Below are 20,537 nucleotides of genomic sequence, written 5' to 3' on the forward strand. Positions count from 1 at the left end.
GAAGGTCTCCGATGGCATGCCTACTGCTCCTATCATTCCTGAGCCTCCAGTTTGACCTATCCTGGCCGTAAATTTGAGGTAACAAAAGCCTCCTCACAATTTACTAGTCATAATGATTTCAGCAGAGTCTAAAATAAATCAAGAAATAACATTTATTTTGCCAGGCATAATAAAACATCAATCAAAAGAACAGATTCAATTAATATAACAAATACATCAATTGAAAAAGAATGTAGCTAAAATTTTGTTACACAACTGATCAGCATAAAACATAAAATAAGAAAAATAATGTTGAAATAATTTCAAAGAGTCAGCATACCTGGCAAATAGAGAGACACTGTTACGAATCCGATCCATGAATTTCCATCCACTTGCCACCAGAGGTCACCCTTCCATGATATTGACTCTCGCACCACACAGACTGTTACACATCACCCTGGACTACATTTCCCATGTTCCATTGCACTGATTACACTCACACCTGAAACCAATTACACGCTCACCTGAATGCTATTACACACACTATATAACAGCTACCCTGATCCTGCTCTAGTCGCCGAGTATTGTTCTGCATTTTTCACTCCCCAAGTGTTAGCTACCTTACCGAGCCATTCCGTGTTTTCTGTTTTAGTCTCGTGTATTGTTTTGCGTTTATCCCTGTTTAGTGATTAGCCACCTTACCGAGCCTGTTTAAGTTTTCATAGTTTTCTTAGTCTAGTCTTAGTCTTGCCTTGTCTGTTTTCCTGGTCTCTGATTCATGCCACGTATCTTGGATTAACCCTTTGCTTGCTGTTTCTGACTCTGTTTGCCCCTGCCTGGACCTTTGCCTTCTACCTGGATTTATCTCTCGCCTTGCCTTCGATATACCTGTTTGCCATTGTCTGACCCATGCCTGTTAAAACCACGTCTCTTAATAAAAGCTTGCATATGGATCCGCACGTCTCCCGTCTCGTTCGTCCCGTAATAGACATATGGCAATCGTGTGGGAAGTTCTGTTTACAGATGCTCCCTTGAATGTTTCGCCAATTCTCTTTAAATACCCAAATCAGAAAAAACAACCATAAATTTAAGATTATAAAAACTTCAAAGAACTTTTGCTGGGACATGAAGGGACCTCAGAAAAAAACAACATCTGAAAAGGACCTTATCAGGGGCACAACCCACACCAGAAGAACAGAATTTTCCTCATTCCCTTATTTTTGGTCTGTTCATATTTCCAATCGCACCGGGACTGTAAAATTGATACCAAACATGAAAGGGTTATACTTATGAATTCTGAAGATATAGTAAATGCATGATATAAGTATAGTAACTTGAGTTCTGGACACCCCTAAGTCAACTTTTATGGCCTGGGCCATCTGCTCAGGAAGGAAGGAGGGGGGCCTAAGAATGGGTGAAGGGATAGATGGGCAAATGGTCTTTCTCCCAGATCTTCCTGTCAGATTAGAAAGTTTATTGTTTTGTTGTATGGCATGTGTGTTGCGAGAGTTCCTGATTTTTGGCTTCACGAGGAGATCAAAGCCCCCTTATAACGCCCCTCTTGGCCATCATGAGATGATCTCCATAGGGTGCCCATTATCATAGTCTTTGCAGGGCTGGCACCTGTAGTGGACTGAGAGTGATGGCAGTGTAGGCTGAAGCATGCAGAGAGTGTAGATACTTGAAGTAGCAGCACTGGAGCAGAGTGAACACGAAGATGAGAGCACTGCCAATGACACATCCTCGGAACACCCAGTCCCACCATGTGTAGGCATACTGTGCTGAGTGGGTGGATGAGCTGGATAGGATGTTTGCAGTCCTCCTAGCCAGGTTGGCTTCTAACTGCGCTTGGGGTCGCCGTGATTTTGCCAAGTAAGACATGTTCCTGGATCAACATCTTTTGATGATCCTGAATCAACATTACTGTCCAAAAATATAGACTAAACCCAATCCCTACCCCTAAACCTAACCCTACCCATAATTTATTCCTAAAATCAGTGTGAAATGATAGCTGATTAACAAGGGTGTAGAAACACCTAACCCTGATTGTAAGCCTAAAACAGACATTTCCTGAAAAGTTATCCCTCAATTCTGATTGGTTAATTGGAATGTTGTTCCAGGATCAACAAGGATGTTGATCCAGGAACATGTTGTACTTGGTGAAATCACGGTCACCCTAGATACAAGCACATTGGTTGGTTGGAATGTTGTTCCAGGATCAACAAGGATGTTGATCCAGGAACATGTTGTACTTGGTGAAATCACGGTCACCCTGCGCTTGGATGAGATGGTATTCAATCTGTGAGATGGCACTCTGCACCAGGTCCATCGTGTCAACCAGGGCTTGTGTGCCCTGTTCGTAGAAAGTGTCCTCCCACCATGGAGAGACACTTGTGTCCAATGGAACCCTTCCCAGGATATTTATCTGACCCATTGAAAAGTCCTCCATCACCTCTAAGCAGAAGGTGTGATTCGCTGAGCAGGTCAGACCTCCATAGATGAAGGAATTCATCTCACTGACGACGCACCACTGTGTGTGTGAGACACTTGAACAGCATCAGAATGGCCATGCAATGACTGAACATTAATGAGTTTGGAATTGTTAGGAGAAAAAGGTTGTAATGTATTGCAGGTACAAATAATGTAACTAGATGTTTCATGACAACAAATGCGAGTGGTAAATAAGGTCTCAGTGCCCTTCAAGGTCATATACCCAATAAGGTGGTCCCATTTTATGATCTGATCCTTCACTACTACACCAATAGAGCGTATTGTAGTGGAATTTAGATAAACCTGATCTGGGTGAATTAAAGGAAAAGTGGCGAAAAATCCAATACAGCCAGTACATTCATTTCCTGTATACATCATTAATGTTGATAATAGTTCAGAATAGTTAATGTTTTGCTTTTTTTTCTGACATAAGCCTTCTATGCAAATCTAAAATCTCAATAAGATCTTTTAAGACATGTCTAGGGGTTTTATGGAGACGAAGATCTAAAATCTCTTGTCTTGCTGCTGTAAACAAATCTTGCGCATATGTTCTACAGGCTAAATCACGCTCAATGGTACGGGTCTGATTGAAAATTGTATGGCTGATCGTGAGAAGCGCCTGCGCTTCAGATCTGACCACTTTGATAATATTTTCATTACTATTGGTGAAATGCTGGAAACCAGTGGCCATCTGATTTGCCAACCATGTTGAGAATTGAGATTGTCCAGTAATTTTGTAAGTATTTGCTATGGAATTGACTGAGCCAAAAAGGCCTGCTATATTACCAAATAAGTCTCGTTTGGTGCGGGGCAGACGGTATTTGGACTGCAAATCTGGTTTTGTAATCAGAAACTAAATCATTGATGCGTGACTGTAGCCATGTATAGGTTTTGCCATTAAAGCTACAGTGCTTTATATAAGCAGACAAAATATTAGAAATATTGTACATCACATGTGTTATTACAAGATTAACATCATGTAACAATGTCTTATTAACATTTCCTTTGATTAAACTACCGGCAGGTGGGGGATGTAATTTTGGACACTGTGTGGGTTTACTATATCCACAAGTAGTTAGGTTAAAACGATGTAAAGTCCATGTAAAATTATGAGGATTTGTGAACTCGTTCATGTTTGTTTCACATTTTCCCACAAAGTATGTACCTTCCTTTCGGCTTGTCCAAACAAATGTTTTTATTTTATTATCAATTAATGGTTGTGTCAAATTGAAAATCATTTCTGTAAATTTTAGGTGTGTGTTGTTATGTGTTACTGAGTGTCTGCACCAATATGTTGCTGGTTCTAGATCCTTGGTGGAGTAACACATTTTAGGATCTATACTGTAGCAAATTAGCTCAAAAGGGAAATGTACATAAATAATTACAATTAATTATAATTAATTACAATTATTTATATCAGCTGCCAGTAGTAACTGTAGCAGAATTAAATTGCCCTCAACCAATCTGTTCGTCCAGCGGACATTCAGTGTAAGTTTATATCAACTCTAGGAAAGGATATTTCCGTGGCCACAGAAAATAATTTCATACAGTATTAATGCATTAGAGCATGTAGTAAGGATGAAAATCGTAAAGGGACATTAATTTGCAAGGCAGAATCAGAAACTCATGTAATTTGTGAGTTTTATTAACTAAACACTAACACAAACTAGTCTAACAAACAAACAAACAAACAAACAAACAAACAAACAATCACTCATACATGGGAAAGGACAAATGAGGCTTGATAGATGAAGCCATCAGGAAAAATCAGAGAATGAAGCTATGAAAAGAGTCAGTTAACCACTTGAGTGAAACCATCAGCGCCGTTTTATAACGGGGTCTACCTCTTATACTAAACCTCTGTTTAGTTTAGTTAAATGTACGATACTTGCATTGCCTTGGTCTGGAACGAGCGTTCGGATGCAGTCTCGGATGAAAGACTTGATGGTTTGGAGGTTCGGTGGTGTAGGAGTCACCTTCTTCCGGGTTTGAAGAGTGATGAACTCCAAAAAGATGTTATCCTGACTCTTTGGTGATCAGGAGCGTTTTCTCCCAGATGAAGATTATGAAGAGCTAAAGACAAGGCCGAAGCCTGGTGCAGACTTAAGGGTTGCAGAAGGGTGCTAGCTCACATCCTCATCTTCTCAGAATCTAACAGAACCACCGACTGACTGAGGCGGGTCACTGATGTGAGAGCTTTATCTCCTATTGAGCTCACACCTCCGGGAGGTCACAGAGCCAATGGTGACACACTTTTGGAGGGAAAGTCTTAAGACTCTTTGTCTTAGAGCATGGTATTTTGCATATGTAATTCAATTGGGTGCTGATGCAAAATTACTAAAGATTCTCAGAGCACTAATATGTTGCTGCCGTGTGTTTTGAGTTTGAGCTCCGTCAAGTTAATTCTTTATCGTCTATTTTTTATCTTAAAATAAATTTTATACACCATCTACTAAAGATTCTTAGAACACTAATATGTTGCATAGGAATAGACATATAATATACACTCTCAATTAGATCATCCGAAGATGAATTCATAGAGACCAAACATGGAATATGGGGGTCGTTCCCAGACATGCTGGCACCCAGTATGTTTATTGGGTGAGGGGTCTGTGATTATTTGTTAATCTAATTAATAATTGATTTGTTAAATCTAATGATCAAATGTGTGTCTGATTGGTCCAAATGCTACAATACCATTGTTGTTGCCTTCATACATGGTGTATACAAATTCACTTTCTGAGTCTGGATATATATATATTTTTAAACCAGCCAGTAAAGTTATGGAAAGAATGTGGTGCACCTGTGTATCCTGTAATGTTACTGTCTGGGAGATGGGTAGACACTGTCTTACAGCAAATTTTTGTTGCACAATTTGGTTCCGGTACTATTCCGGGAGGCCATGTGACTATGTCTTTGTATATGGCCCCTTGGTATATTTCCATACCCATCTCCCGCATCCTAGGGTGTGTGTGAGGGTGACTCGTTGTACCAATTTGATGCAGGTGGGTCCAGATACTGTCCTGGCATCTGGCCTCCATGGAATTGCAGTGACTTTCCTGAAAGGAAATAGATCATAATTAATTCAATGAACCTTTAAACAGTTTGCATTGGGACACGTGGTACCATCTTAATGTCCCTCTGATTGTCACGGCCACATAGCTGTTACAAACAGCTTTGATTTCATAGGGTCCATGCCATCTAGGGGAAAACACATTTTGTTTCACAAAAACACGCACCATCACAATGTCTCCTGAAAATTTTGTTTCAGAGACTGGGTTGAACTGCATCATTCATCAAGTCAGACTGCTGTTGCTTTAGTGCAGCCTGTGTGTACAACACCTTTACAATCTTTCTTGCAACTGCATCAACACAGTTTGTTGAGCTGCGAGCACGAGGGGCCCCAAGTCTGTAGGGGAGATCTCTGGATCAATGGGTAACTTCATCACCCTTCCAGTCATAAGTTCATAAGGGCTAATACCCGTGGCTTTTGATCGAGTTGCTCGCAATACAGTTAGAACAGTGGGTAAGGCATCAATCCACTTGTTCTGGTGTTGTGCTATTTGTTTAGCGATATTTTCTTTGATGGTGCGATTCACACGTTCAACAATCCCCGAACTTTGTGGTCTATATGAAACATGAAATATTTGCTTGATGTTCAGCATTTTGCACATGTTTTGCATGACCTGTCCGGTAAAATGAGTCCCTTGAAGTCCCTTGAAACTTGCAAAGTTTTTGTGGCAGATACATGAGAATAATCATGATATAATTTTATTATTGGTTTTTGGAGGGCCTCTGGTACAACAAATTTGTCATCTCTAAGTACTATGCCTTCAGTGACTTTAACCATCTGATCATGCAAGTGTGGTGCAAGCTCACCATCAGAGACCCACAGATCTTTCTGGTATTGTTTGAGGTCAATGGGTGTAATTTGGATCGCACTCACTGCAGGAATCAGTGGTTTATTGTCCTGCCAGTTATTGCCTTTTACCGCTGCTAACTTGGCTAACTGATCGACAATGTTGTTATTTTGTTCATGCACATCAGGATTTCTGTGGATATGCGCACGTACTTTAACGACGGAAATGGGGGTGTCTCGGGCTTGTATTGCTTGCCAAATTGCAGTTATGGTGTTATATATTTTGCAGACATATTTTGTGGTAGTTTAAATAATACCTGCTGCCTAACATCTGAATCGGACAGATGAGGAGCCCACACTGCACAACCAGTAAAGAAATTACCATTTTGACAGGATCGAGAACCAGTGTAAACAGGATGTAAACAGGCACTTGGCCAGGCAATGGCTGATCATGTACGAGGCTTTGTGCCTCCTGCTCAGGTTGGCAGATGTGTGGGTGTCCCTCAATATCCCCAAGCAGATGTGGCAGGATTCAAGTGTTTTTTTTAATCGCGATTTCACGAGCTTGAATTTCTGCTAACCATCTCATTAGTCTGGGAAGAAACTCCTTTTATTCGGCCCTGTAGCAGCATTCGTACTGGTGTGTGCATTGTGTGGATAACAACAGGTTGAAATCCAACAATGGGTTCTGTTACTGTTATCATCCAATGCACCGCCAGCACATGCTGTGTACAGGGGTCGAAACCTTGCTCGACCAGAGATTTTTTACAGCTGTAATATGCAATTGGGCGCAATTTCCCCCCATATTCCTGAGCTAAGACTCCACTTAGCGTGATTTCATTAGCGTCAACCTGAATATGAAAAGACTTTGAGGGGTTGGGCAAGCCCAGGGCGGGAGCGAAGCAAAGACGTTGTTTCAAATTAGAAAAGGCCTCTTCGTGCTCATCGGTCCATTTAAGCGCATCATTTGGTTTTGTTTTCCCTTTTAGAAGCGAGTACAAAGGTGTCGCTGTATTTGCAAAATCAGGGATAAAGTCTCGCAGATAGTTTGCTGTACCTAATACTTTTTGCAACGCATTTAAAGTGTGAGGTCGGGGCAGCTCGGCAATGCATTTTCTCCTATCATCTGTTAGTGCTCGGTAGCTTTGAATGAGTGTGTACCCTAAGTCAGTGTTTCCCAACCTTTCTTTAGTCACGGCACCCTTTGGAAATTTTAACAAATTTGTGGCACCCTACAAAATTAATTTTGTCACAATATTTGAATTTCTAACTTCGATATGATACTTTGAAAAGTAAAGATATTCAGTACAGCAGGGAAGAACGTCTCAGGTTACTTATGTAACCATGGTTCCCTGAGTAGGGAACAAGACACTGCGTCCTCTAGGGGTCGCTATGGGGAACGCCTCGTCGTGTCCCGTGTCTGAAGCATACATTGAAAAAACACCAACTCGTTGGCCGGCAACAGCCATGACGTCACTACCGGTGCGACTATAGTATAAATAGGCGCCGGGAGCACACATCATTCACTTCTTCGTCTGAAGCTTGCGTCCGCAGCATGGCAAGAAACCTAGAGGACGCAGTGTCTCGTTCCCTACTCAGGGAACCATGGTTACATAAGTAACCTGAGACGTTCCCTTTCATGGGAACTTCGAACTGCGTCCTCTAGGGGTCGCTATGGGGAACGGTATACCCACGCCACCATGCTGAGGGGAGTGCATGCCAGAACCATTATTTTTTACACGGCACCCCTGCTCTCGACAGACGGTCGACAGACTGCTCTCGACAGACGGTGCCGTGGCACCCCGGTTGGGAAACACTGCCCTAAGTAGTGTACTTCTTTTTGTGCAATCTGGGCTTTTTCTTTGTTCATTTTAATGCCAGCTTTTCCCAGTATCTGTAGCACTTTATCGACCAGCTGCAAGTGGTTCTCAAGTGATCCTTCTGTGGCTATCAATATATCATCTACATAGTGAACTACTTCACCGGGACCGAGAGCATTTGCCACAGCTCTGTGAAAGATAGCTGGGCTGTTGTGAAGGCCCTGTGGCATTCATTCCCATGTATACTGTAATTGATTAACCGTGAAGGCTAATTTCCATTGATCCTCTCATTTAACCTTAATAGACCAAAATCCATTTTTGATATCAAGTACCGTGAACCACAAGGCATTGGTTGAAATGGTTGCCGGATTTGCCACTATGGGTGTTGCTTTAGGCAAAACCTTGTTGAGGCGCTGGGAATCGATACAAAGATGCCATTTACCGTTAGGTTTGGGTACCAGCAAACATGGAGAATTGGTAGTTGAACAGCATCGCTGAACTATGCCCCTCTTCTCAAGCTCTTGTACCATCTCATGGACAGCGGTTTGGTCCTCTGACTTAATGCGGAATTGTTTTTGTGGGGGAGGTGGCTCACCCTTAATGCAAACTTCAAAGTCTATGAGGCCACAGTCATCTTCATGATTAGCGCAAATGTCACTATATTTATTGATGAGAAGCTGAATCGGGTCTGTATTGGATATAGACATAATGCTGGCAGTGCTTTGTAACAGGCAATTCTTTGTTGTTTTGTTTGTTTGCAATTCAATCTGTTTTTCAAAACAATGAATTACGAAGCCATGTTTTTGCATAATGTCCATTCCCAACACAGTACCTTCACCATTACCTGGTAAATACCAGAACGGCTCTTTTAGTACTACCATGCCTAAATCAAGCTGGATTGGCTGTGTTTGGGTTGCTGTCTTTACAGTATCGCCTATGCCTTTAATTTGAATCGTTCGTGTGCTTAGTGGTAACGAAATATTTGTGCAAGAGCAAGCAGCTCCAGTATCAATGAGGATGTTAACTAACCGGCCTCCTAGGTTAGCCCTTACTTTGATTCGATTGCAGCTTGTGATAATTCTTCCTATAGCAACGGAGGCCACGCACCCCTATTGGGGGTTGTTATATTTTGCTAGTAGGTTAGCGAGGTCTGTTTGTAGGTTCTTGTATGGGCTCTCTGTATTTTGCATTTGCCCCTCAGTTTGTTTTGAGTTGTTTTCTGAAGCATTTATGATCAAGTTCTCTAGCTGCTTAAGGATTTCACCATCAGTTTTAGAGTGTATTTTCTGGTTATTCGTGGCCTTTTTTAGCCTGAAACACTCTGGTGTAGTGTGGTTATTTCTTCTGCAGAAATAACAAAAGGTTTGAAATTTTGGTTTTAGGTCTACTTTCTTTTCCCCTTTTCCCTTGGCTAGCCATTGTGTTGTTGCAACAGAATGTGCTTTAGTTTGTTTGATTCTGGTCTCAATTTTGGAAGTCCAATCCACCAGCGACCGGTAGATATTTTCAGGTGGATCGGCTCCATGAGGTAATGCCTGCTGAATGTGGGGACCTGCATTATTTTTCAGGAGTTGCAGTAAAACATCCTGATCCCGCTGTGCATCTTCTAATCCTGAGTGCTCTTTGTATGTCACCCATAAACGCTCTGCATAGATTTCAAATGGTTCTTTTCTGGCCTACTTTATATAAAGAATTCTGTTCCATTCAGCATGTGTTGGTCCCCATAACTCTAACAGAGCTTCTTTTATTCTTTCATAAACTTCAGCGTCTCTTTCACCTTCCTGCTTAATCACAATTTCTGCAGATCTTAACTCATTGGGCATTTTTGATTTAAGTTAATCTGGGCTATTTGCCAAACATCTCTGACCTCTAAATTATACACTGATGCCTGCAACATTAGGTTGTCCCAGTAGGGCTGGAAAGGGACTTTCCTTGGCATCATGCCCACTACTTCTTTGTGTCTACTACTTTCTTCACAAGTTAAAGGTCGACTAATGGTAGTAACTTCATCATCAGCGTTGGTCATTGTTTTAAGCACAGCAATTCGTACAGGTTTGCTGAGAACTACACCGGATTTAGTTCGAGTTCTTATTGGACTGTGTTGTCTCGGTTCTTCGGGTCTATTAGGACGATAATACTTGTCGCTCGCGGGTTCCGGGGAAGGCCTTACCGGACTCGGTTTTGTCTTTGGAGTTCGGCTACGAGCTTCACTCAGGGACATTTGATCACACTGCGGGTTAGAGCCGCAACATCGTCCTCATCACTATCACTAATTACATCATTGCCAACTCGTGCCAACATTTATTGCCGCTGTTTTAATCGCAGCTACAGGGAATCCTGCAGAATCGCAGCAATCCTCAAGCGCGGAGGTGTATTGTTTATCTAATTCATGCCTTTGTTCAAGTTTAAATCAAGAAATAACATTTATTTTGCCAGGCATAATAAAACATCAACCAAAAGAACAAATTCAATTAATAAAATAAATACATCAATTGAAAAATAATGTAGCTAAAATTTTGTTACACAACTGATCAGCATAAAACATAAAATAAGAAAAATAATGTTGAAATAATTTCAAAGAGTCAGCATACCTGGCAAATAGAGAGACACATGGCATTCGTGTGGGAAGTTCTGTTTACAGATGCTTCCTTGAATGTTTCACCAATTCTCTTTAAATACCCAAATCAGAAAAAGCAACCATAAATTTAAGATTATAAAAACGTCACAGAACTTTTGTTAGGACATGAAGTGACCTGAGAAAAAACAACATCTGGAAAGGACCTTATCAGGGGCACAACCCACACCAGGGGCCTCATTTATAAAATGTGCGTACGCACAGATTTGATCTTAGAGTGTGTGTACGCTAAAATCCACGGCAACGTTCATATTTATAAAAACAGTCTTTGACGTGGAAAAGTACTTACCGCCACGTCAGGGTCTGAGCAGGCGTACGCACTTTTCCTTGTGGCAAAGTCGGAGTACTGCAGCTATTTGAACATCTAAGCTGCAATAATAATAAAAGCGGTGTACGTGCAAGCACCGAATTCATCATAAACAACAAAAATGCAGTGTAAGAGATTAATGTACTGTAGTCAGACTTTTTATTAACGGGAGTTTTTGCGAGATTAATCTGACCTTTTTAGTAGCATAATGTTGAGAGTTCTTACTTGCTTTCTATACACAGTTTATTCCGTGTTGTTTTTTTTTTTTTTTTTTTTTTTTTTACAATGGAACTTGCGAAGTCTTGATTTACTACTAATGCGTAAAATAGAAAAAAACTCAAGACTGTTTTGTCAGTTATGTCGAGCAATAACGGTTTTAATATATTCTATTCAATAATGGTTTTAATATAACATTGTTAACAGTTTTTATTTATAACAGCTGCTGCTTTGCTTCTGTGAAAATTAATAGAGACATCAGCCTTAAACTTTGTTTTTGTCATTTACATCAGTTATATTTGTATAAAATACACTATATATTTTTGTGTCAGTACATTAATGAGCAGCATTAGTAAACTGTGTAAATATAAAGAAATGCCACATCACATGCAGTTTTTTTCAGACCGGAGACCGTAATCGTGTAATTTATTTTATTATGATATGAAACGTCCAGTTTTTCTTTGTATAATGTTTTTTAAAGTTTTGCAAGAATTTCGTGATACTAAACTTTTTATTAGTTGTCATACCAAGTGATTTTAAAAGTAGGATGGCTCACTTTGTACAAGATGACTGACAATTTTACTTGAATTCGTAGTTTATTCTTGCTTTTGGAAACCTACTACTACTACTACTACTACTACTACTGTTGTTTCTAGAAGTAGTAATTTTGATAATAGTCAATAGAAAAAATATAACCACACACACATTGTTTGTTCACAGAATAATTACACATTGTTAAATAAAAAGCGTCCCCGCACGAACCTCAAATTATCTTAGAACAAATTTAGGAAGGTTTATATGCAACATTTTATAAATGAGGCCCCAGAAGAACAGAATTTTCCTCAGTTTTGAGATCTTTATTTTTGGTCCGTTCTACTGAAATGAGACTGAGATCATATTTCCAATCGCACCGGGACTGTAAAATTGATACCAAACATGAAAGGGTTATGCTTATGAATTCTGAAGATATAGTAAATGCATGATATAAGTATAGTAACTTGAGTTCTGGACACCCCTAAGTCAACTTTTATGGCCTGGGCCATCTGCTCAGGAAGGAAGGAGGGGGGCCTAAGAATGGGTGAAGGGATAGATGGGCAAATGGTCTTTCTCTCAGGTCTTCCTGTCAGATTAGAAAGTTTATTGTTTTGTTGTATGGCATGTGTGTTGCCAGAGTTCCTGATTTTTGGCTTCACGAGGAGATCAAAGCCCCCTTACACTATCCTCAATTAAAGTTTGGATGCGTGTCTCTAATTCTGAAATCTTCTCTGTCAGCCTAACTATTTCCCTGCATTTATCACATGTGAAACCCTCGTCACCGACAGAGAGAGCTAAACTATACATGTGGCAGGCGGTGCAAACAACAATAGCAGGAGAAGAAGCCATTACTCACCGTGATTGATGAATGATTCTTACTTACCACAGTTGTTTGATGAACTTGTGAATAAATGGAGCGAGAGAAAAAAAAAGAAAACAGCAAAAGAGCGAATGGAAATATGAATGACAAGCTAACCAGCTAACGAATGCTGCACTCGCGGTTTTAGAATAAAAGCGAATGATCAAATGAATCAGATTAGTTTTATAGATAATATCAGAAATAAGGTGGGAATTAAGTTATATTTTATCACTTTAAACAACAGAGAATGATAGTAAGATAGAGATTCAACAGAAAAGCGGAGATACATGGAGCTACAATCACAAACCACTCTGCAGCATGGTACACAGGAAATGGAAATCAAGGACTAATGAAGTCAAGTCGTTAGTGCAGAGATTAGTGTGTATTTTGTAAAACATTTAGATTTTTATCACTTAATTAGAAGCACTTCAGTTCTCTGGCCCCTGTAATTGTCTTCTGTCACAGAGAAATATTAAAAGTGCCAACGTTTTGAAAATCAAAATGTATAAATAAAGTGTTTTGGTGTGTCCTACGGGCTAATTGAATGTTCTACACCACTGCAGTCTTCAAGCCCACTTAAATAACTGGGCCAAATACAGGAGATAGGTATCATGTAATTAGAGAGTGGTCGGATGCTGCAGACTGCAGGTGTGGCTGTTGTTGGGACGGGCCGGGATGTGCCTGAATCAGCTGCTGTTGTTTCTTGTTCTGCTTTATGACTTTTAGACGACTTGGTTGCTGCTCTTGAGGTTGCACAATTATGTTTGATCATGAATGAATGATGTATTAAGAAGTGTAGTCATTCTAAGGCTTTTGTTTGATTGGGACTCATAATCAGCTGCAGTTAAATATTATGGAATATATATGCAAGAAATTTGAAGTCATATTCCGTGAAGTCAAGTCATATTATAAAATGCATATTCATTGAAATGAAATGTATATTATAAAGTAAAAAGTGTCACACATTTTCCACATAATCGATTTATTTTGGTGTATTTGGATACAGCACATGGTAGCACTGCGGCTAGAGGCTGAAGAAGCTCCACACTTCCCACTACATCCATCACGACTTCAGAGATCACTCACAGAGGCTGTGATCCTTTGAAATACCACTCTGACTACATTTTTATTGTCATGTTAGTGTTTCCATTTACAAATAAGAAAGCAGAGGTAAGAAGAAGCTTACATACAATACGGAGATATCCCACAGAGCTTGGAGGGATGGTGATGGTGTAGGATCGCTTTAGCTCCTTCACAGCTCATCGTGTAAAGCCATGCACTGCAATTCCACCCCTTTTACTCAAGTCTTTTTGTAGGAAAATAGATTTTAATGCGTACACAGGCTTACATACATTTGCAGGCGTTCGCAGCATGACTTTGATCAGTACAATTCAGGATGCTGTATGAGTGGCAGAAGACGACTGTGAAATCAGACAAACGAGGTTACAGTTAACTCAAAGCCCTAATTACTGTCTGAAGATCTTTCTACTTCTTCTGTTATAAAATCAAATGAAGTATCAAGCCACAAATGTCTTCTGGTTGGTTGAGATGTGATGATGTCATTAAACTGCAGGCCCGTCATGACATCATCACTGCTCCTCCCAGACCAGATAAAGCATAATAACAAGAGGAAAATGCTCTGAAACACTAAATCTCTGAGCATGAGACCATGAATGTGGTATAAATATGTTAAAGGTGAAAACATACCAAATATTTGTTGTAAAAGATGACTTACATTCAGAACATGAACCATCAATTTGTTCTTTTGTACTGTGTGTCTATTTGCCTGTCCTGTATCATATGCTGCCATCAGCTCCTAAAAATGTTCTATTTCCTTCAGACAGGAACAGCCCAACTTCATTTATTTCAACGAATGCACGCACTAGAAAGAACAACTGATGACAAATGTGTGATAGATTATACTGTATGACTATATGTTATTGTTAGTAGTAATTCACTGTACATAATTAGCAATGTTTGACAGACTGATGACAGACACTGGAGCACAGCAGTTGTCCGACTCTGGCAGCCGGGGTTTGGCTTCAGCGTTACAGCACGGCCTCACACTACATCAACTACAGCTCATGCTGTTATTTGCTGCAGGAAATCCTTTTTTTGTTGTTTTTTCTTTTAAAAATATAGTGTCAAGATCACAAAATGTGGCTTTAGTGCAGCGGCTGTATTATTTTAAAAAAAAAGTTATTTTAAAAACTTGCTTGGGTAACACACTTGGACAACAATACAAACGATACACAGTTAAAAGCCCTGAACTTTGATTATTAAGACAGAGAGACACACATGGCAGATTAATAATGTTCATACATACTGTATTATAAAACATGAATTCATAAAGACAATCGCATTACAAGCAAAAAATTAAATAATAATAGTAATAAATAAAAACATGATCTAAACCAAATATATTAGCCTTAATGAAAACAAAAAGATGTATATACATGTATTTCATATATTAAAAACAATGTAAGAACGTGTAAGAATAATACAAAAACCATACTTAAAATGATTTTCACGTTTTGTAATCGTGAATGGGAAAAGAATGCCTTCAAATCATAATGAATATTAAAAGATTTTTCAGATCTGACTTCTGTTGACTGCAGTTATTTCAGCTGATGTATTCGACATAAGGCATTGTTCAGAGAGGCAGCAAAATCAGTTCATTTTGGTGTATCTTTTGTCTGACATTTCTGGAAATGCATCTTAGCCTGTACTGACTGAAACACTGACTACACCGTCTGAACAGTCACTCCTACGCCATGTGAACAAGGCCTCAGTCTGTTCTACACTCTCAAACAGCTGTATTCGCTTGTGTCTGTTGTCTATCACACCTTATTCTACAGAAATTCAGCGAGAGAACTGGACAAACGTCCAGTGAGGGAGAATGTACAGTCCAAACATCACTTGAAGCAGCGAGGTGAGCATATTGTAAACAGTTTTCAGTGCCTGGATGGAATGTTAGACGCAACTGTCCTGCAGGCTATTCGTGTCATTATTATGTGAGAGTGAAGCCGGCGGTGTTTGCAGATGATGTTTCTTGCATCATATAGTAACGACTGTCTGTCCTGAAATCAGTACCCTGTCTAATACCACCAGGGCCCCTCATTCAGATGGTCAAGGATGTGTGCGCGTGTGGGGGTGGAGTGTTAGTTTGGCCCCAGGAATCCTGTCACAGACGTGGGAAAGCTGGTGCTGGCCGGAGGCATGTTGGGATTGACGGGAGACGTGGTGCCCGAGCTGCCGTGAGTGCCGTGACCGTTCGGATCTCTGCGTCCGCTGTACTGGCCGATGAAGGAGCCGTCCTCGTTAAACTGGATGTCCACACTGTCTCCGTAGTCGGCTAGACTGTCGTTGCTGCTGCGCTTGCTCTCGCAGACTGACTGCTGACTGATGGAGCACTTCTCGTTATCACTGAAGGAGATACAGAGCAGACGCTTGGATTACAGCTGACCAGGAAATAAGAGCACAGTCACGACACAGTTAGTGAGAGAAAGCTGTTCTTACCTCTCCAGAGATCTGTGTGTGTGAGAGCGTGAGTATGAAAGCAGAGACAAACCATCAGCATTAGATGTTAGCAGCTTAATTCACTAATCAACATTTCAGGGTCAGATTTCACCCAAAATCTATTTTTTCTTCTTTATCTGTCATTTTCATGACAATTAAGCACACTTCTCCCAGAATGTAATTAATCTAAATCTAATTAATAGCATATTAATCACATCAAATTTGGCTGATGAAAATTACCCACAAAAGATAATTTAAAGCCATTATTGTGTTACATGACAAAAGTATGAAATAGATATTACAAAAAGTAGCTTTAGAAATATATATTTTTCTTACTTTTTTTTATTTATTCCCCCCAATTTTTTATTTTTGGGTGAACTGGCACATTCATTAGTTTTTTTATTAATATGTAAATATGAAAGTATCCACGTCGATGCGTAAAGCGTGAATTGGGCGTCAGACAAAAATGCCTGCAGATCTCCTACCCTCTTGATGGAAGTTGGCGTGGTCAGGAGAGCTGTCTGAAGGGACGGGATCTTGAGCTACTTGAGTGACTCAAAGGGAACCTTCTGTAGTCCAGCAAGGACCAAGAGATCCCAAGAGGGGATGAGGTGCGGTCTTGGAGGATTTAACCTCCTAGCACCTCTCAGGAAACTGATCAGGTCATGCTTTCCCAAGGACCTGCCATCCACTGCGTCGTGATGTGCCGCAATGGCAGCAACATACATTTTTAAGGTGGAAGGGGACAGTCTCTGCTCCAACCTTTCCTGCAGGAAAGAAAGCACCACACTGATCAGGCATCTCCAGGGGGAGAAATGCGCACTTGCTGTGTGCCAGTGCATCTGTACCGAATGGGGCCTCGGTCAGGGAATAAAACAGCTGGCAATGGGAGGACGTGAGAGTGCATCGGCTGCATGATTGAGCTCCTCTGGGATGAGTATGGCACTAAGCAATTTAAGCCATGTCATGTCATGTCTAAGCCAAGGAGGAGATGGTGGATGAGTTGCGACATGTGACAAGAGCATACTGTAATTACTGGACCGAGCAGGCACACAATTATTTATATTTAACAAATAATCTTTAAAACTCACTCCGTGAGTTCCATGGACCATCCCCCAAAAGTGCAACTATCACTCCAAGAGGGCTGTTACCTGGGCTACCATCTGATAAGACTGTTTTATTGCTCAAAAGTATGTGGAAAGATGCTATGTGCAATGGAACAGACCCTGTGAAAGACAGACACAGGCCTATAGAACGGACCTTTCCACACATAAATACATAGACAAAGCTTTCTATGAATAAACATGCATATTCCAGGTCACTGCGTCTACTATTCACTTGAGACATTTACAATCATGTATCCTATGTAATCATGTTATTTTATAGTGTTTTGCCTATATACTAAAACTTGAATGAATGCTTTAGTATTACTTAATTACCAAGCACGGCATATGTGCGATCTTGGTTATCTATGAGCTCCAAATTACGTTTCCTATTTGTTAATTTACATGACATGTTGCTAACTCTGTGACACATTAGTATTATAAGAATCTTGAAGATTCTCCTCTTGACCAGCCAAACCAGTTTCATATGCAAAAGACCCTGCTAGAAGACAAAGGATCGTAAAATGGTACCATTCCTCATTGGCTCACTTAAATCCTGAGGGTGTGACATTGTCTCACTTTAAAGATCACTGATCACCAGATCAGGGCGGTTCTTTTAGATTTTGAGAAGATGAGGATGCTGAGCTAGAAGTCTTTAAAGACCCTTAAGTTTTTATTCAGACCACTTTTATTCATGACATGCAAGTATCAAACTTAGTCTCATTGTTTGATCCATTAAGTATCCCCACCGCTTTTAAAGGAGGGTGTGTTAGAACTCAGAAACTGATGTTTTGCTTAAGGCTGTTGATCTGCTGAATCTCAAACAATAAAAAACTTCTTGCTTTCCTCTGCTTAAGCTCTCTTTCCATTGATAAATGTATGCATGTATGTGTTAGAATAGTTTAAGTGTTTAGTGTAGTTAAATAAAGTCACGTTTTTATCACACTCAAGGTTGTATGTTGTTTTGCTCATAGCTGGAGTCCCTAATCATGCAGATTTTGGCTACATGCTCTGAGAAGTATTGTACAATAAGGATGTGATATCCCATACCCCGGAAATAAACATTTCTTAGATAATAAATAAATAACACCAAGTTCCTGTGCTCGCACAACAGATCTTGCGAGTGAGCTAATATACGCTAGTTGTCGAGTCAGTTGAGTATCCGGATGCACACTTTGTGTAGTGGGACAAGGGCACCCTCTGTGAAGACGCGGGGAAACAGAACAGCCCGAAGGGGAGGACTTCATACTGATATGCTCGACCCTCAAAAGCAAACCAATGAAACGGTCTGTGCCGAGGTAAGATCGAGAAATGAAAGTACGTGTCCTTCAGGTCAATCTTGGGGCCAAACACATGAAAGGATGTGTTTCTGTGTCAACATCCCCAGACTCCGCACACGCAGCACCAAAGGGACGATTGATGTACCTGCAGGATCGTCATGGATTGCAGGGCAGAGGCGGCCTGGCACTGTAAGCCATAGCAGCGAGAGCTGAGCTCAGCTTACAAGCTTTGGACGGGAGTCGTGGACAATTCCTCCAAGTGGCAGCGTTTTGCAGGCAGAGATGCACACTCAACCTGGGGAACGTCCACATACCCCTTGGCTGTCAAGTTATCAAGGTTAACATAGTGAGGATGGAAGAGCTAGAGTGTGTAGGGTACCTTCCACACTTTAGTGAGCTCTTCATGCACCTCCAGAAAGAAAGGCACAGGAGCGGAACGTGGCTGTGAGTCACGCCCGGACCCCAGATGCCAATCATCCCCTTGTTCTTTTAGCTGGAGCGCCCTGAAATGCATCTTAAAACACAGCCTGAGAAGTCCACCAAGTCTTTTACTTGTAACTTCTTGGAGGCGATTAGCTGCTTATACAAGCATTCAGCTCTGAAGCGAATTCTAAATGAGTGGATGCACGCCGCCATCTTATATACCCATATGTACAGGGAGTGGCTAGGCATGCAAATTCAACTCGCCAATATTCATTGCCCGTTTCTTGTCAGAGGTGATTGGGCTCCCAAGTGAGATCCCATATAACGTCAGTTACTGTGACTGTCCCGTGTTTAAATGCCTTTCCTTTTCAGTCACAGAAAGCGCCTGTCCATTTTTAATTAGAGACACATGGAAAGCGGCAAATCACTGGCTTTTTTGGTAGCAGCGAAGGCGGTGTGCAATATTATAATATTTCAAATATTGTGGCTTCTCCCGTTTTCTCTCCGTACTTCACACATACGGAGAAAAGGCATGTGTGTTACATTATTTTTATACAGTGGTGTAATATTTCATAGAACAGCATAATCCATACTACTGTCTGATATTAATTTTAATTTATTGACTTTTTAAACTTCTGGGCTCAAAACAGCCCCCAACTCAGGCCCTGCCATACAGGAACAGAGAGGGTCAAGATTTGGAGAGTGTCTACAGATTTTTTGTAGATATATATATGTACATATATATATATATATATATATATATATATAGAGAGAGAGAGAGAGAGAGAGATAGATAGATACATACAGACCTCCATGGATCGGACTTGTTTGCTCAGCAATCCCACAGATTCTCGATTGGATTTAGGTCTGGGAAATTTAGAGGCCAAGTCAACACCTCAAACTCGTTGTTGTGCTCCTTAAACCATTCCTGAACCATTTTTGCTTTGTGGCAGGACACATTATCCTGCTGAAAGAGGCCACAGCCACCAGAGAATACCGTTTCCATGAAAGGGTGTACATGGTCTGCAACAATGTTTAGGTACGTGTCAAAGCAACATCCACATGGATGACAGGACCCAGAATTTCCCGAAGGTGGTACGTGTCAAAGTAACATCCACATGCATGGCAGGACCCAAGGTTTCCCAGCAGAACATTGCCCAAAGCATTACACTGCCTCCACCGGATTGCCTTCTTCCCATAGTGCATCCTGGAGCCATGTGTTCCCCAGGTAAGCCACGCATACGCACCTGGCCATCCATGTGATGTAAAAGAAAACACTCAAATCCTTACGCTTGCCCATTTTTCCTGCTCCTATCACATCAACAAAAATGTTCACTTGCTGCCTAATATATCCCACCAAGAGGTGCCATGATGAAGAGATAATCAGTCATAATCAGTGATTCATGATCAGTCATCGGTCATAATGTTATGCCTGATCAGTATATATATATATATATATATATATATATATATAGACTGTGTCTGTGAATATTAAACTGCAAAAAGACGATTT

The 20,537-nt window shown here is 40.7% G+C and overlaps 1 protein-coding gene and 1 pseudogene across 1 annotated transcript in view; both read right to left on the reverse strand.

Annotated features, from left to right (window-relative positions):
- Positions 1 to 1,405: 1,405 nt before the first annotated feature.
- On the reverse strand, positions 1,406 to 3,707 carry LOC107694013 (uncharacterized; annotated as a pseudogene).
- Positions 3,708 to 14,904: 11,197 nt separating this feature from the next.
- LOC107694014 (neural cell adhesion molecule L1.1-like) overlaps positions 14,905 to 20,537 on the reverse strand; it is a 20,135-nt gene continuing 14,502 nt past the window's right edge. Inside the window, exons 8-9 of the mRNA XM_016493626.1 lie at positions 16,219 to 16,230; positions 14,905 to 16,125 (exon numbers count right to left, since the gene is read on the reverse strand). Of these exons, the coding sequence (XP_016349112.1) occupies positions 15,861 to 16,125; positions 16,219 to 16,230 (277 nt within the window). The 3' untranslated portion in view covers positions 14,905 to 15,860. The remainder of the gene's footprint in view (positions 16,126 to 16,218; positions 16,231 to 20,537) is intronic.

This window comes from Sinocyclocheilus anshuiensis, unplaced genomic scaffold (assembly GCF_001515605.1).
Source record: "Sinocyclocheilus anshuiensis isolate Anshui unplaced genomic scaffold, SAMN03320099.WGS_v1.1 scaffold2569, whole genome shotgun sequence".
Lineage (NCBI taxonomy): Eukaryota > Metazoa > Chordata > Actinopteri > Cypriniformes > Cyprinidae > Sinocyclocheilus > Sinocyclocheilus anshuiensis.